Source organism: Trachemys scripta, chromosome 1 (assembly GCF_013100865.1).
Source record: "Trachemys scripta elegans isolate TJP31775 chromosome 1, CAS_Tse_1.0, whole genome shotgun sequence".
In the NCBI taxonomy this organism is placed as follows: domain Eukaryota; kingdom Metazoa; phylum Chordata; order Testudines; family Emydidae; genus Trachemys; species Trachemys scripta.
In genome coordinates, this window is record NC_048298.1 from 198955222 (window position 1) to 198973831 (window position 18610).

The following is an 18610-nucleotide window of genomic DNA, read 5'->3' on the forward strand; positions in this document are numbered from 1 at the left end:
TTGTTTGGAAGGGAAAATGTAGACAGAAAATGAAAACAAAAATTGGGAATTCATTAAGAAGAGTTTAATAGATGGCCAAAAACCAAAATTCCACAATAAAGAAAGAGGACTACTTTAGCTAAAAGCCCATCTTAGTTCAATGGAAATAAAGGTAGCAATTAGAAATAGAAATAAAAACAATTTAAAAAGGGGAAATGTATAGCAATCAATATACATTAGAAGTTCTGAAGTGTAGAAAACTGATAAGTGACGCTAAAGAAGTCAGAGGAAAATCCAGGACTGGTAAGGCTAAAGACAAGAAGAAGGAGTTTGTGTATATTAGGAACAATAGGAGTCCTAGAAATGCTACAAGCCCATTACTAGATGGAGATAGTAAAACTATTAACAATGATGCAGAAGTGTTCAATAAATATTTGTTCTGTATTTGGAATGGAGCAGGATGATGTTCTCTTATCACCTGAGGAAGATGAAGTACTTTTCAGCCCATTAGTAATTAAGGAGGATTTTAATCATCATGTACTACTGATAAACATTTTTAAATCATCACACTCAGATAACTTGCACCTAAGAATCTTAAAAGAATTATTTAAGGAGATTTCTGACCTCCTGATATTAATTTTAAATAAATCTTGGAATACCCAGGAAGTTAATGTTGTGTCAATATTTAAAAAGGGCAAGTGGTATGAGCCAGCAAATTATAGGCTGGTTAACCTTACATCAGTCCTGGGCAAAATAATGGAAAAGCTGCTATGGGGTTCAGATAATAGAACATTAGATGATGGGAATGTAATGAATGCCAGTCAACATGATTTTTTGGAAAATAGGTCTTGTAATCTCAATGATAACAGGTTTATTTGACAAGTTTGGTTGATAAAGACAACTAAGTAGATGCAAGATACTTAGACTTTTGTAAGATATTTGATTTAATACTGCACATTCTGATTTAAAAATTGGCTCTATACAATATCAACAAAGCACACATTAAATAGGTTAAGAACTGCCTAACTGACTGATCTCAAAAAGTAGTTGTCAATGGAGAATCATTGTAAAATGGGGGTGTTCTATAGTGGTTCCAGAGGGATCAGTACTAGGCCCAACACTATTCAACATTTTCATCAATGATATGAACATTTTCATCTGTGTCCTGGAAAGCAGTGACTCTGAAAAGAATTTAGTATTCACAATGGATAGACAACTCAACATGAGCTCCCAGTGCAATGCTGTGGCAAAAAGGGCTAAAGTGACTCTCTGATGTTGAAAAAGCATAGAGCAGTGAGTAGGAGTAGCGAGTAGGGAGGCGATTTTATCTCTGTATACAGCATTGGTAAAACCGATACTGGAATACTATGTCCAGTTCTGTGTCCACATTTTTAAAATGATGTCAAAAAATTGGAAAGGATCCAGAAGAGGGCCACAAAAATGAGGTGAGGTCTGGAGTAAATGCCTTACAGTGAGGGATGACAACACTGGAAAAGTAACTTGAGCTCTTACTTTGGTGTTGCTTCTAAACCCCTCTCCTATCCACACACAAAACACTGACAGGTTTCAGAGTAGCAGCCGTGTTAGTCTGTATCCGCAAAAAGAAGAACAGGAGTACTTGTGGCACCTTAGAGACTAACAAATTTATTAGAGCATAAGCTTTCATGGACTACAGCCCACTTCTTCGGATGCATCCAAAGAAGTGGGCTGTAGTCCACGAAAGCTTATGCTCTAATAAATTTGTTAGTCTCTAAGGTGCCACAAGTACACAAAACACTCTTACCCAAGTTTAGTGGTGCTTTTAATCTGAGCTCACTGGTTTTCCTGGGATATCAGATAAAGCCCAAGTGATGCTTACATTCAGGCTGGTAACACACCCACTTTGTAATGAAGATGCTGGCTACACCACTTGAGTGGTGATAGTCTTCCAACACCTTCTCACAATCCCCCACACATGCCCAGAAGGACAGACAAGTCCATGTATTGCAGCACAAAGAACCAGAGAATACAATCCCAGAAGTCCTAGCGCCCCACCTGGGTGAGTGCAGCACCAGTGAGGACACACTGGCTCGGATAGGTCTTTGCAGTGTGACTGTACACACCCTGGCACTGATCATCTGAGCTGACTCTGTAGTGAAGATGTACACTGGAAGATCTAAAGAGCTCGATCTGTTTAGTGTATCAAAAAGAAAACAAAAGTGACTTGGTCACCTTCACTGGGATAAAATCCCAGGTACTAAAGGGATCTTCAGTCTAGCAGAGAAAGGCATAACAGGAACCAATGTCTTGAATTTAAAGCCAGAAAATTCACACTAGAAATAAGGCACAATTTTTTAACAGGGAGAGTAACTAACCATTATAACAAATCACCAAGGGAAGTGGTGGATTCTCCATCTTTTGATGGCTTTGGATCAAGACTGGATGCTTTTCTGGAAGATATGCTTTAGTCAAACAGAAATTATTGGGCAATGTTACCACTGCACCACACCCCCGGTGCCCGTATGTGGCATTGCAACAGCTATGCCACAGTTTCCCCCAGACCTTCTTTGCCTATTTCAGCCATTGCATGACCTATCCCTTCATCCAAGCCAGGTAAAAGAGTTCAATCCTTTGCAGGGCCTCAAATGCATTCAGTCAAACTCCAACAGAAAATAATCTTCAGCCCAGTTGGACTCGGTTACTAGCCTTCTTCCTTGCAGGCTAGTCCCAGCTTAGAAGCATCCCGACACTGGCCCAAGTTCCTGAGTTTCATTCCCACTACTCAGGGACTGTCACATTCTCCCTCTTTGCAAGGTTCCAGGCAGGCTGCTATCCCTGATTGACCCTTGTCTCCAATCAGGCTTCCAGTTCAGCTCAAGAGAAAAAGCCCCTCTCACCTGAGTCTCCTTTCTGGCCCCTTCACCAGCAGCCCTTTGCTCCTTCCTTTATGAAGATTCGGCTCCTCCCTCACTGGATTTTATCACTAATTAGATACTAATACCCCACCAGGTGCATCACAGGGTGACTGAGTGAAATGTAATGGCCTGTGATATCTTCTCATCGTCCCTTTTGGTTTTAAAATCTATTAAATCTATGACCACGCTACGGTAAAGATAGCAGGAGAGAAAGGAAATGGTAACTGATAAAGGAAAAATCCCAATAAATTATCTTTCGTACAAATCATAGTACAAGATGAGGCTTTAAGATCTTGTCTTAGAAATCTGGGGCAGAGTTATTCTGAGATGGACTTCTCAAAAAGCTGTTTTCACTCAGCTTCTGTCCAGAATGACCATGAAAAAAATAAATGGAAAAGAGTGACTCAGAAAGATGCTGCCAGGGTAGGCTGGGAAATAAAGTAAAAGAAAAAGAAAAGAAAAGAAAAGAAAATGATAAGAGAACTTGGAGTAGTAAATCAGACAATACTAAATCATAAAAATGGAAGTGAATCAAAAAGAAGAAAAAAGATGCAGAGTAACTAAGGCAGATGGAAAAAAGAAAATGAACTTGGAAGAAAAGGTAAATCAAAAAGAGTGATTCATGGAGGGACAGATCTAAAGACAATGAATTTATCAGTCACAGATAGGAAAATCATAACAGACAATTTTCAAAGGTCCATACTAAGGGCTTGTCTACACTTGAAACACCCCAGTGGCACAGCTGCATTGATGCAGTGGCGCTTCAGTGAACACGCTATGTACGCCAATGGGAGGGGTTCTCCCGTTGGCGTAGGTAATCCACTTTCCTGATAGTCAGTAGCTAGGTCGATGGGAGAATTTTCCCATTGAGCTAGCATTGTCTACACTGGGTTTAGGTCAGTTTAATTGTGTCCCTTAGAGGTGTGGATTATTCACAACTCTGAGCAATGTAGTTATACTGATCTAGTTTCCTAATGTAGGCCAGGCCTAAGATAGGAAGAGTCACTTTTGTCAGGAGGATAGCAAAGGTGAAAGTTAAGATGGAGAAGAGAGGACAGAATGCTATGAAAGTTAAAGGCAAACTTTGTTGTTGGTTTTCACTTTTGGAAATCTTGTCATTTAAAAAGGGCATTTTCCTCGCTTTGAACATGAAGAAGGTGGGGGCTCTACTCCCCCCCCCCCAAAAAAAAAATCCCTCCTTTTGGTTAGCTATGGATAAGGCTATTGGAAATATATGCTGCAGTTGCTCATCCTGTTATGCAGACTTTGCAAAAAATATCCATGGACTTGGCAAAATTTTCTGCAGATTTATAATGGATCTAATATTAAGTTCGCTTCTTGGCTCTCTATGATCTGAGGGGTGAAAACATTATCGAGTATTTAATGTCAGCCAGAGGAAATCCCTTTCATTGTATAAAAGGGAAAGTTGCTCTTCTTCCATTTCTGGAAACTCACATTGTGACTATATCATGGCCCTGGGTTACACTGTCCTTAAAAGGATGCAGCCCACATCTGCTGTGGTTTCTAGAAGCAATGCAAGACTCTCTTGAACTGTTCTCAAGTTAACTTTCAAATTATGTATATAACCCCCAAGCTGCCCCCACCCTCCAGAATGTTTGGCAATAAAACAAAAATGCCTGGTCACCCAGGGAAGAGTTACTCAACATCCAGGAGTCACTAAATGAATCACAGGATCACTTGTGTTGGAAAAAACCTTTGAGTCATTGAACCTGTGCCTCTGAATCACAACAGAAAAGACCTCTAAAGTATCATTATGCACTCTCTTATGACAACATGTTCCAATGTTTATTTTTACAGCTTTATGTGCCCTGACCAACCAATATTTAATCTAACTATTCCCTGCTGTGGCTTAAGTATTATTACTTGTTTTGACCTTAATGAGGATTATTGTGGCCCCATCTCTCTGTCATAGACTGCTAGATATCTAGTCAACAATTTCTCAATCAGCCTTATTTTTCTCTAGTTTGTATGTGTGCAGTTTCTTTCACCTCCTCCTAGACTATATTTTCTAAACCCCTTATTACCTTCCCCCAATGCTATTAAACTTGCCAGTCTTTTTTAAATGTATTTTTGTTGTTGTCCATTTATTATTTGTGCCAGCAGTGTGCAAGGTGCTTCAGAGATTTTTTTTTAACCTATTTATCCCTGTGCCTAAATAGAAACGTACAGGTCTACTTACTTTATGATGCTCAAAACTGAATGCAGTGCTCTAATTGTAAGGGATAGAGAGGAAGAGTACTGATTGCTTACCATGAAAAAACACTGATGATCTAATCCACAATTATTCCCTTCATTGATTAGAAATAATTTCTTTCATACCTATTTCATTGTTTGTGAAACAACCTTAACTCAGGATTCTTTTTCTCTTTAGTGTTTGTGGCATTTAGGAATGAGCATTAGCAATTTTAACTTCATGTTAATATGGGCTTTTTATGGGTGTCGACCCTTAGGTATTCTTTGAAATATAAATGAAAAATTAACACAATGAATTCACAAGCAAATATCAAATGAGATTGATGAATAAATTGGAATAAATTGCCTAGGGAGGTTCTGGATTCTCCATCTCTGGAGATATTTAAGAGTAGGTTAGATAAATATCTATCAGGGATGGTCTAGATAGTATTTGGTCCTGCCATGAGGGCAGGGGACTGGACTCTGTGACCTCCCGAGGTCCCTTCCAGTCCTAGAATCTATAAAAGATTTTTATTAAGTAAATCATGGCATTTTTTATATTTTTACTTATGGAAGAGCTGGAAAAAAAAAATACACCCCTACTTGAAATGCTAAAAACATTGATTTTTACCAGCTGGTGTGGCGATAAGTTCCTCTTGGTTTCCTACAGAGAGTAGGAAAACTTCCATTACAAGACTTCCTAGTCTACAGAAATGGGTGGTGGACTATCTTCACAATCATCTTTATTTGCAGTCATGGATAATTTATGCCCAGTCCTGCCACTGACATTGTACAGATGGACCCCAGGGATGTCAAAGAGGTTCTGCTTCTGCCTGGACCAGAACCTTGGACAGTACATAGGCACAACTAATGGAAGGGTGAAGGAGGACAATGGTGGAAACTCCCTGTGAGTAAATCCCAAGCCAGAGAAATATGTGTATGTCTCTTTGTAAGCAGAGACTTTGTCTAATGACAACAGTTTTTAGTCTTCTTTTGCTGATTCTCCAATGATTTCTAGAAAACAGAATTGAAGTTTTCACAGTTTAAAAAACTTCTTGATTTCAGCACCAACTCTATGAAATGATTGGTAAACCTTTACCATGAGCTACTTGTCAAAAGTTGAAGCAAGTTAAGCCAGACAAATCCCAGCTCCTGCATTAATTTTCTTTAGCCTATAGCTCACATACTTCACATTAAGCAGGCTTTAGTTATCCATTTTAATTATATCATATTAAAGGATGGCCTCTTCAGAATTCACTGACAGAACAGGAGGGGTAGTTCCAAATACTAACAGCTTTCAATCTTAACAGACTATAGAAGGAAACTTAGATAATGCTCAAAATCATTTTGGATTACTATTTTCATCAGTTTTATTGCTCCCAGAGAATAATGATATCAAAATTAACATTAGGCTGTCTGATTTTACCTCAGAAAGCGTATATCATAAGTATAAGTGTCAACACAACATTTTTTCTAACATCTGCTATCTTCTTGTAAAACACTTCTGGTGCATTAAGAGATACCATAAGGTGTTGGTATTTGCTAGAGGACATGGAAATATTGTGTGCTCGAAACTATCCTCAACCAGAAGTATTTGTTTAAATCCTGCAGCTATTTTTTTTAAGCTCTGGTTTTAGAAATAATTTAGCCACCTTTGACTCTATTTCTTAGTTCAGCACAAAAATAATTGCAGCATTGCTGACAAAATTCTTAAAGAATGTTTGAAAATTGAAAAAGTAACAATGAGGATACAGATCAAAGGTAGTGTGTGTAGAAGATAGGAAAATATTTCACTTCCAAGGGAACCAATGTTAAGAACAAAAGATGGTGGAAACACTCACGTGGTCACTACCCAGCAAACTTGACTTGGGGCTTGAGCATATATGCAGACTGACTGAAAATGTATTTATTCTCTCTGTTGTCTACAGGCTGTTACTCATCAAATTGTACAGAGTGATGGGGAGTTGTACAAGGGTTTTCCTACACCTATTAGGAAGGAATAATCTGTGGCTAGCAGGGTAAAGGACAATAAGAAGTTTTTAAAGTATATGAGGAAAAATAGGAGACCTAACAATGGTATTGGTCCCTTAATAGATGGAAATGGTAGAATTGTCAGTAATAATGCAGAAAATGCAGAGTTCAATTGTTCTTTAGTTGGGAAAAAGTCAGATGATGAAATATTTCCCATTTCCAACAGAATCTCTGCAGGATGTTAAACAGTAGTTACTTAAGTCAGACATTTTAAAATCAGCAGCTCTGGATAACTTGCACCCAAGAGTTTTTAAAAAGCTGTCTGAGGAGCATCCTAGACTGTTAATATTGATTTTCAATAAGTCTTGGAACACTGAGGAAGTTACAGAAGACTGGAAGAAAGCAAATGTTGTGGCAGTATTTAAAGAGGGAAAACTGGATGATACAAGTAACTATAGGCCGTCAGTCTGACATCGAGCTTAGACAAGTTAATGGAGCATCTGAAACAAGACTCAATTAATAAAGAATTAAAGAAGGGTAATATAATTAATGCCAATCAGCATGGGTTTATGGAAAACAGATCGTGTCAAACTAACTTGATAACATTTGTTGATAAGATTAAAAGTATAGTAGCCGTTCTGCAAGGTGATTAATGGCAGCAATAAGGACTGGGTTCCATGTATCTGGGATCCCTCTTGACAAATAAGTAACACCCAGAAACCTGGAGAAACTAAAAACACCCTCCTAGGTGCTCTAAATAAGCGGAACTCCCCGCGCTTAAGCATTCTGGGACTGTGCAAACAACAAAATCTTTATTAGAGGAAAGGGAACACAGTCATACATTTGGGAAAACAAAGCAACAGAATATAAATGCAAATAAAGAGTGAAATACAGACCCCCATTCCGGTAACCTTGGCAGTAGTCTAACTCCCTTCCCACCTGCTGGTGAGAATGTTCCACAGGTGGTAGCCCCTTCACTGCACCACCTCACTCATCAACCAAACCTCACTCACAGTTGGGATCATGCAAAATGTCACTTTGCATGAGTGTCTCCAGTCTCAAGGGAGCTGCTTGCCTACTCCTGTCTCAAGGTGCCATCACCTACTCTAGCTTTGTGATTTGGTTTTATTAAAAGTGCTGGATAGGCACGGCCTCACCAGAGTCTACTCAGCTCTGCTAACGTTCCCCACCTCCTGTTTCACTGCAAAGCCTTTTGTGATGGCTCTTGCAGCAGCATCTCACACTGCAGAGTCCTCTGCACAATTCCTTGCAGTGAAATCCTTCATCTGCATCATCTCTGACTGTGAGCTCCCATGGATGGGGAGCCAAGAATAGTTAGAACTCTCCAGCAAAGTTCTGACTGCTATTCTAATGGATGACTCGGGGCTTGTCTGCCCTGCCAGTTAGCATGGAGCAAGCCAGGATGCACTAACTTGCCATGCACTAACTGGGCATGTGGACCCTGCTACCATGGACTAAAAATTCCATAGTGCACTTTGATGTCCTCCTGTCATCCTCTGTTACCTCTAGCAGGGTCAAAACTCTACAAAATGAGCATGAGGATCCATGGGACTAAAACCTGGGTCTGTGGATCACTGAGCAACTACTGTATCTACACTGACATCCAACAACTCTGACAAGGTGATGATGAATGGGCTGTGAGCCTTGTGGGACCAAGTACCACTGGATGTCCTACCCACAGAGGCCCTGACTTGTGGAACCTATCGTGTTCCGTGATTGCTATTTAAGGCCTAGGGGAAACACCTGGAGGTTGTCTCTATAACAAGGTAGATCCTTGACTTGCTCCAGGCCTCAGCCCTGTCCCATCCTGGCTTCTGCCTTCCCTGACTCCAGATAACCTGGTTTGGACTCTTGGCTCTGATTCCTGGAACTGACTGGTTTGAACCTAGGCTCAGGCATTCTGCCTCTGACTCCAGTTCTGACCCTCGACTCTGGTAGGACACTTGCTTCTAGCGCTGGTTCTGACGCTGGGTTCCTGACTCCTGCTCTGCCTGCTAGGCCTGACTGCCTATGGCCCAGTTCCTGACAGAGGCTGTTGAACTCATCCTTTTTAGCAGAAGATTTCTCATAAAATTTCCCACCCACAATAGTAAAAATCATCCTCCTCATTCAAAATAACCCCATTTAATTCTCATACGCTGTAAGTAGACCAGGTAACTCACTATCACCTTTATACAAAAATTCCCCACAGTGAAACCACATTTTCTGAGGACACCAAGAATGAGTGTAAAAAGATGGACACCCAACAGATAAACTACATTTCCCAAAAGGCCATATGCCTAAATTCGTACTCTTTCCAGGTATGAGATGCCCCAACTTGTGGCCATGCCTATATTACAGGGAGCTCTGGGCTGTAAGAAAGACAGTCTTGGTTAACTGGCAGCTTCCTGTCTCATGGGCCACTATTTGAAAATAACCATAAGCACAATAAGGCAACTTTAAGAACTTTGCACTGTGAGGACCCAACCATGCAAAGACTAACGCAAGTAGATAACTACTTATGAGTGGTTCCATAGAAGTAAATGGGAATATTCACTTGAGCAAGGTTTGTCCTGTGCATAAGTCTTTGCAGGATAACCCCCATCTTTCTTTGGGATCTGACATTTATAATCAACATCTTACTTATTTACTCTGCCCTCAAAAGAACAAATCACTTCTAAGTTCAAAGTCCTTTTAGAGCTAAGTACATCTCTTAAGTAGCCCTTTTACCCAGTATTTACCCTCTCAGGATAACATGTAAATACACCAAAATGAAGAGATCTACTGGCAAGCAAAAGAGCAAACAAAAGTCATTCAAACCTATTTGTCCACCACACCCAGATTGGCAGTCTGTTGCCCTTCCTGATTCATGCATTTCTACCCCCTTATCCAGTCTGCTATCGGACACAGTATTGAAGGCAAGCATTTCAAACACAAAAAGTTATTTGGTTGGAGCCTTTGGGTGTTGGGACAAATTTCTTGCTAGTGTATATTGTCAGTTTACACCAGCTGAGGATGTACTCCTCTACCTTTTATTTTGTTGGCTTGTTTGTCTCTTGACAATAGTCATTGTTGATCTTTGCTTTAGAAATGGATCATATTGGCTAGTTTAGTAAACAGTTAATCATAGCTATTAAACAAGCTCATATGGGATTTTTTCCCAACGGGCAAGCTGGGTTCAAAGTGGGGAAGGGGGGAGGGAAGAAAGCAATGAAAATCTGCTCACTTGAGAATACCTGGAAAAATAGGCAAGGGGAGGCAGAAATGAGAGAAAGTTTAACTTCTAGAGAAAAGTTACTAGTGGAGAAAAAAGGCTGGGAGGGAGTTTAAAAAAAAAGGGGGGGGGAAATCCCCCCTGAAAAGTGAATGAAAACATTTGAAACATTTTTCTTTATTGAGATTTTTGTTGAAATTATAAAGATTCCATGAAGAACGTCAAGCAAAATGGACAAGCATTTTTAAATAAAATTTCACACACAAAAGTTTGACTGGATGTTACAGGCAGTGAACAATGTGAGGCTTTTCTTAACCTAATGAGTCTTTTCATTTCTGCAAAGGGTTTTTTTCCCCACCCTTTGCTTGATTTTTACCTTAGAAATATCCAGTCTTCAGTTCCCTGATTTTGCTGGAGAATTTCTTTGAGGAGCAAATGCTTGGGTGGGAGTTTTGTCAGTTCTAAAGTGAAAAGGTAGCAAATCTTTAACAAAGTGATATTTGTATGCATTTAAATTTAATACAGTAAGTTATCAAAAACAAAGATTTTTGAGCAGTCTGTCCAAAGAACATTTCCCCTTTCAGTTGGTCAGGTTTCATTCTTGGCATTTTTGATGTCATCACTCCCTTTCATTGTTCCATCCTCTACAGATGGATAGATAAGACTTGAATTTCTAATGTTAATAACATAAAACAAACAAATAGCCTTGGGGTTTTTGGAATGAGGGGTTTTTCGAATGAGGGCTTTCTCCTCTTCCATTCCCACTAAAAAATATAAAAATAAAGTAAAAAACAAAATGAACTTCTGTCCCACATTTTAAAAAAAATATTTGTGCCCTTTTTGTTCTATGCAGTTTACCTTTAAAGAAGATCTATCCATCTAGGCTGTCCAATGTGCAACTCCTCACATTCCCCATAAAAATGTGGGCCTCCAATTTTGTGATTTCACATATTTCCAGAAGGTGAATAAGTCTGAGGCTCCACATTTTTGGTTAATTGAAATGGTGTTTAGCCTTAAAGTTTTGTATGCATGTAATGTAAGCTACTTTCCCTCATTGCCCCGGTCTGTTTTATTGAGTTGTATTAAAGCAGTAAAGTGAAATTGACTCTAATCTTGTTAGAAATCTGGCTAGGAGCAGGAATCTTGTCAATTTCATTTTATCACTTACATGCAGAGTAGGAAGGCAAAGCAAGCAGGAGCACCTTGTCTTATGAACACATCTGGCTTCCACCACTGAGTAAATATATACAATGATATGTTAATGTAGAGTTGTAGACCCCATTGCCATTGGGCTTGTCAAGGCTGATTCCCCACTCTGGCACTTTGAATGCAGAAGGTGGGGGCAGGCAAGGATTCTAAAAATTAATACTTGCCACTCCAAGCTTGTATTAAATTCCCAAGGTTACAGCTTTTCTCTGACCTTGGCTTGGTAAACGCTACCACCACCCAAGTGAAAAACTGCCTCTTGCAAATCCTGGAAAAACTCACTTGGGAAGTTTCCCCTGAGGCCGCTTGGCTTTTCCACCCCTCCCTTGGGAAGCTGAGAAAGAAAACAAACAAAAAGGGAAACCCAGCTGTTGTCACCAGCTAATTGAAAAACATATGCACAGACCTTTTAAGACACAAAACCAATCAGGTCTTTAAAAAAAGGTAAATTTTATTTAAAAAAAAGAAGAAGAAGAAAGGAAACACTTCTGGAAAATCAGGCTATTGCCAGATTTTATAGAGCAACTGAAAAGGGGTTAAACACCAGGAATGGCTCCCTGGGGTCCAGCTTAAGTTACAAAAGAAAACAAAAATACCTGAGCTTAGCACAGAGGAAATCCACAAGCCAAAATAAAGAAATAAACCTGATCATAGCTATCTAAACATTCCCTGTCCCAGTGAATCCTTCTAGATATGAAAGATAATTGTTCATACCTGGTTCAAACTTTACATAGCATTTCTGCTACCCCTGTCTCTTCAGCCAAGAGAGAACAACCAAGAAACAAAAGGAAAGCTTTTTTTCCCCATTTTTAAAAAGTTCTAGCCTTCCCATTGGCTCTTTTGGTCAGGTGCCCACTCCCTTTCCTTTATCTGGGAGACTTTGTTAACCCTTTACAGGTAAAGCAAGCAGAGAACAGCCAACAAGTGTGGCTTTATAGTTAACCGGCTGGCTGAGTGTCCATAAAAGGGAGCTCCCGCCCCACTTCATTTATCACAGGGTTTTTCAACAATAAATGCAGTCATTAGAGTCCTGGTTTGGTTCTCCCATTACTTGTGTTAAATATGTACATGAATAACACACATTAAGAATACAAATATAAGATCAAACAATTCCATAATGTTCAGTTTTATTATGGTCCCAACAAGGTAGCATGGTGCCCACATTCATGACATGAGGGCACAATTTTTCCAGCTGTGGTAAGAATGCACTTAATTTGCATAAAAAGGAGCATATTGGAACATCCCTCACCTTTAATATGAAGATTCAGTCTTGCATGGTGTGGCAACCAGACACTGGTGTGGGATACAACACCTCTTCATTTAAAGGTAAGGGTGACTGTGAGCTATAACCAAAGGAATTAGTCTGACCATTGTAGCCAGAAAGAAACAAGGTTAATACATTGTTCTTAATGAATCTGTAGCCTTTTTTTAATTTAAATTGAATTTAGTAATTTTGCAATACACTACCATGGGTTCAGCTCCTGTTGCTACAGTTTCAAGCTCAACAGAGTGAATATCATGTCTGGTGCTTTTCTCAAATTTGGAGGGACACACAAAGACCAAGGATAGTGGCCACAGATACATTCCCAAGTACAAAGTCTTGTCTGTACTACAAGTTTTATTAAAGCAACAAGTAAAGTTACAATTATCCAAAAATCCTACAAAAAACATGCAATGACTAAGACTGTAGTCATACACACATACCCAAAGATATTCTAGGGTCTGAAGGCAGGAGTGGTGGAAGCTTCCTAAAAGTGGAGGGGCCACTGGCACCTGAACCAGGGCCCTGCCCCTTCTCCCCAAGGCTCCACCCTCACACCACCCCTTCCCCACAAGATCCTGCTCTTGTGCTGCCCATTCTCTCTGAGGCCTCACCCCTGTGCAGCCAACTTCCTCTGAGGCCCCTCCCCCACACTTCCCATTCTCCCGAAGCCCCACCCTCAGACCATGCAATCTCCCTGAGCCCCCGGCCTCGCACCGCCCTTCCCCAGAGGCCCCGCTCACATGCCGCCTCTTCCCCCCTAGACCCCACCCCCAGCTCTCTACTCTCCGCCTCCTCTCCACCATCCCTTGCCCTTTCGGCTGGTAAAAAGTGGTGGGGCCAAGGCCCCCTGCGACTTTTCCCCCTGTTCCAGTGCCCCGTCCGATGGACTTAACAACAGACAATTATCAATAGAGGGATGATTCCTGCTGGGGTTTCCCATGGGCTCTTCCCACTTTTACCCAATCAGGCAACCTCTTTCATATTGTTGTTCTGACCACACCTAACACCTTATGCATATACCTGAGGGTTTCAACCCTCTTTTCCTTATCTGTACTTCCACACCCAGTGTATATTGGGATGCCCCATTTTTCATAGGAGGTTTCTTAGTTCCTTTTATTCTTATTAGCATCTACATACAACATGTAACATGCAGTCAGGACATTCCATAATGTTGCAATTAGGTATCTCATGGTCTTGGACAATACATTGTGGTTTTCTGTAATATCACCTATTGACACATCCTTTATAGTAATCTTGTGACCTTACTGGCACAGAGTTATTCCTAGGTCAGCCATTCTTGTCAAGAATTCTTAAACCTATGGTGTAGTATGGCTAAGCTAAAATCTAACAGGCCTCCGCCTGTAGGCCTTGCATTCCAGCTCTACTTTACTTATATGCCTAATACCGATTTATCACTCCTGAGTGCTTATCAATCTTATACTTCTATAATCCTACAATTCAAATCTATTTTTCATACATTAATTATATATGAAATAGCATCTAAATTGACCATAACACCAAATAACACATTCATAAATGGATGATAAAATGAACTAATTGGCTAAAAATGAAAAAGACAGGAAGAAAAATCCAAATCAGTATCATTTCACTAGTTCTCCAGTTGTCATATTCGAGACCTGGATTTTCAGTGTAAAAAAACAATCAGGAGAAAAGTTTCAGGCCTTTTTTTTGTATATTTTTTTGTATATTATAAAGAATCAAAACAGGGCACAAGCCCAATGTTATTTTCCTTTGCAAGTCCCTTTAAGAAATGTCACACACTGGGTACCTAACTAGACAGTCCTCTAGCATACAGCTGCTATGTCACAACTGTGTCACTCAATGACAATGTAAATCTCTTGGAAATAAATGCAACAAATCATAGGCGCAGACTCTGTAGGTGCCCCGGGGCTGGAGCACTCATGGGGAAAAAATGGTGGGTGCTCTGCTATCAGCCCCTCTATCAGCTCCCCTCCTGTCCCCCGTGTTTACTGCCTGCCAGCAGACCCTGCTGATCAGCACCTCTCCCTCCCTCCCTGAGCCTCCTACCTGCTGTGATCAGCTGTTTCACGGTGTGCAGAAGGCTTTCGGAGGGAGGGGGAGGAGCAAGGTCACAGCACGCGGGTGAGGGGGCAGAAAAGGGCAGGAAGAGGAGGGACAGGAGTGGAGTGGGAAGAGGCAGGATGGGGGTGGAGTCTTGGAGGAAGGGATTGAGTGGGGCAGGGCGTGGGGCAGAGACAGAGGTTGAGCACCCCCTGGCACATTAGAAAGTCAGCACCTGTGCAACAAATCCATCTTCAAACATTTTTTCTAGACTTGTATTGAAGGGTGTGATATTAACACATGCTAATATCACATCCTTCAATCTTAGTCTAGAGGAGGCCAAAGAGAGGAAGAGACTGTTCCATTCCATCTTTAAACTATGGTTTTACTTTGAAAAATGGATGTAAAAATGCCACTTCATTTCATAACAGGCCGTGCTCCTTATATGTAATTCAGACAAGCTTTTTAACTTTTTTTTTTAACTATATGCATCCGAAGAAGTGGGCTGTAGTCCACGAAAGCTTATGCTCTAATAAATTTGTTAGTCTCTAAGGTGCCACAAGTACTCCTGTTCTTCTTTTAACTTGGTCAGTTTTGCAGAGACAAACATACTAATTGTGGGAGCTGGCTTCTCCTCTGGTTTGAATGTCAACAGAGATCTTAACTGAATTCCACCTGCAGACTCTGACTGAGGCTGATATTGGAGATATAAATAACCCAGCTTCACTTTAAGATCCCAGGTTGGATTTGCAGGTCTAGCCGTTAGAAAAACAAAATAATTTTTTCTTGTAAAGGAGGCACAATGAACACAGGACCCTTTAATGCTGCGTTTCAGTTATCTTTCGGACTGGAGTCACATTTTAAACCCCATCTGCTGCCCCAAGGAGGCGAAGGAGGAATCAAGTCTCATAAAAACTCCTCACAGGATCCATCATCCCTGAGAGGGAGACATGATAAAACTGGAGGGAAGGGAATCCTTCCCAGTTCCCAAGGCAGGGGCTCAAGTCAGGTGTGCCATATGCCCCCAGCCTGGCCATGCAGGGTTGGGCCTTAAGGCTGGTACTAGGGTGACCAGATGTCCCAATTTTATAGAGACAGTCCTGATATTTGGGGCTTTTTCTTATATAGGTTCCTATTACCCCCCGGATTTTTCACACTTGTGTCTGATCACCCCAGCTGGTACTTCCCCCAACCCCTGGGACTCCTATGGCCGGTTCAGTAGCTAATGAGCAAGGGGGTGGGGCCAAGATAGGCTCCACCCTCAGCCCCTCGCCCTATTGGTTGAATTGGAAGTTCCGCTCATAATCTCGTCCAATCAGGGTTCTGTTTTCGTTGCCCGGCGACCGTTTCCAAGCGGTGCCGGCTCCTTCTGTCCTCCCAGCTGCGGGCTGCGTGTCCAGGCAACCGGGACGCGGGCGCTGCACGGGACAATGGCGGGGCCGCGGGACGTGGCCGGGCTGCGTCTCTGCCCGGCCGAGCTGCGCTTCGTGGACGCGGTGCCCGGGGCCCGGTACCGGGCGCTGCTGAGCGTCCAGAACCTGCAGCCGGGGAGCCGCCGCCTCCAGCTGCTGCCGCCGCGCTGCGCCCAGGTGAGGGGCTGCCCCGCCCAGCGAGCCCCTGGGACATGGGAGAGCCGGGGCCGGGGCCGGGGCTGCCCGGGGCAAGTCCCCGCATTCGCTTCGGCCAGGCCGCCGGGATGGGCAGGGGCGGGCTCTGGGGCTTGCGCGCGGGTTGCCACTCCAGGTGTAATGCAGCAAACTGCTGCCCTGATACAATGGGCTACCTTGGCCTTTCCCCATCCTCTGGTCCAAGGGTAGCGCGCTCTCTCTCTCTCTCTGTGTTGCTACACGTGTCACAATTTGCTGGCTCTCCCCTTCTCCCATCTCCTGCACCTGGGGGTGGGAGGAGGTAGCAAGTTGTGATGGTTGTGGGCACTCCCCTCACGATTTACTACCAGGGGGAAATTTCTGTTTTAAATGTGGATGCAAAAACATTATATTTTTGTAATTTGAAAAAACATTCTACAGAGGTAAACTTCAGGGCTATTGCATAAGACCTGGAGGTTTTTTTTTTCTCCTTTGCTTCTTTCCATTGCAGATGATGGGCTATAATAACATTTTAATGTTCCCAAAACACTGAAACTAGTGTAAAGTACTGTAAACAGTTTTTGAAATATGTTTATTATTATTCCATTTTAAACACAAGCTATTAAGCAGAAAATCTACCATTCTTCATTATAAACACCCCTCCCCCTGCCCAAATCCCTTGTCACTGTTACGCATATTGATCAAGTTTTCAAAACTAAATTTGTACTTCTGAACTTTGGCACAACCGTATGTGTATATTGTCCTCTGATCTTATTCCAGAGATGTTTTTTCAGGCTTTTTCCTCACTGCTAAAGCCGAAGTGACCTCTCACTGTGGTTTTTATATCAGAATAGCTTCTGCATGTTAGCTACCAAATAAAACAAAAATCACCTTTTTTATCAGTGAGGAAAAGACCTAAGTCCTATGTTCAGAAAGGGACTTAAGCATTGCAGTGCTCCTTCCTAGATTTTGGGCACCAAGATAGTCAGAGGAACACAGCTGCAGTTCACAAATCCTGAGTTAGGTGATTATGCTCCCCATATAATGCATGGGGGGAGGGGAGAGGTAACACAGAGTCGGTACTACAAAAAACAGCTCTCTAGACAGGCAGCTGCCAAAGACAGCTTCTGGGAGATGCCACTCAGAAGGATGTGTGCTAAACCGCATCCCCTCACAGAGTTCAGTGCCTAAATCCCCACTGCATGCAGGTACCTCGCTTTTCAAATCCTTTATCCCATTCTGCCTGAGTGGGGATTGAACCTGTCTCTCCCACATCCCCGCTAAGTGTTTTAACCCATTGATCTAGAACAGGGATAGACAACCTTTGGCACGCGGCTCACCAGGGTAAGCTCCTGACGGGCCGGGCCGGTTTGTTTACCTGCTGCGTCCACAGGTTCCGCCGATCGCGGCTCCCACTGGCCGCAGTTTGACGCATCAGGCCAATGGGGGCTGTGGGAAGTGGCGTGGGCCGAGGGATGTGCTGCTCAGTGTCCCCCCCCCCATCCTGCCAGTAGGCAGGACTTGACCCCAGATACACAGGCACAGCCCCCACTGCAGCCCTGTGAGGAGCTGCATGGGGGAAGGTACCGGAAAGTGGCCTTTTGTTCTTCCCAACTCTTGAATGAATGGGAACTCTTGGCCAAAGCTGTTCCTAACTGGGTGGGTGCAGGTGCCAGGGAAAGCCAACAATAGGATGCACTACACATGGAGCCTGCATGGTTGGATGCTGCAGGCATAAAGGAGGAGCATTGGCAACCGGGGGGAGCATTGGCAGCTCGTGGAACTGAATAAAATTGTCCATGGAGAAAGGAGACTCTTAATGAAAATCCATGAGTCCTCAGCTGGATGATTATGGGAAGATGAACCAATTCTGAAAATATAGGGAGTTCTTGGGGTCTTTATATGCTGTTCTTGAGAAAGTGCAGGTGGCGGCTATGGGACATTAGGAAAATTGACTGTTTTCATTAGATTTTAAGTGATAGATCCACAGTTAGCATTAGAAGTGCTTTTGGGGAAAAGAAGCCTCCATGTGTTTGAGTTATGGAAGTTGCATATCAGATTAATCTTTGCTGGTGAATCTTGCTTATCCTCTCCTGGGTGAAATAACTCAAGTAGGGAGTTTGATTTACCCCCGTATCCTCCCCAACTGTTTCCTTTCAAGAACTCTGTGACATCCTCTTTCTTTGCCAAATGGTGTCATCCAGATGTGAATCTCTTTGCCACAGGTATGAACACCATGTAAGTGAGGTAGTGTTCCAGA

The 18610-nt window shown here is 42.2% G+C and overlaps 1 protein-coding gene across 1 annotated transcript in view; it reads left to right on the forward strand.

Annotated features, from left to right (window-relative positions):
- Positions 1-16187: 16187 nt before the first annotated feature.
- The window catches only part of CFAP47 (cilia and flagella associated protein 47), a 660392-nt gene continuing 657969 nt past the window's right edge, over positions 16188-18610 (forward strand). The window contains exon 1 of the mRNA XM_034754614.1: positions 16188-16353. Within this exon, the coding sequence (XP_034610505.1) occupies positions 16195-16353 (159 nt within the window). The 5' untranslated portion in view covers positions 16188-16194. The remainder of the gene's footprint in view (positions 16354-18610) is intronic.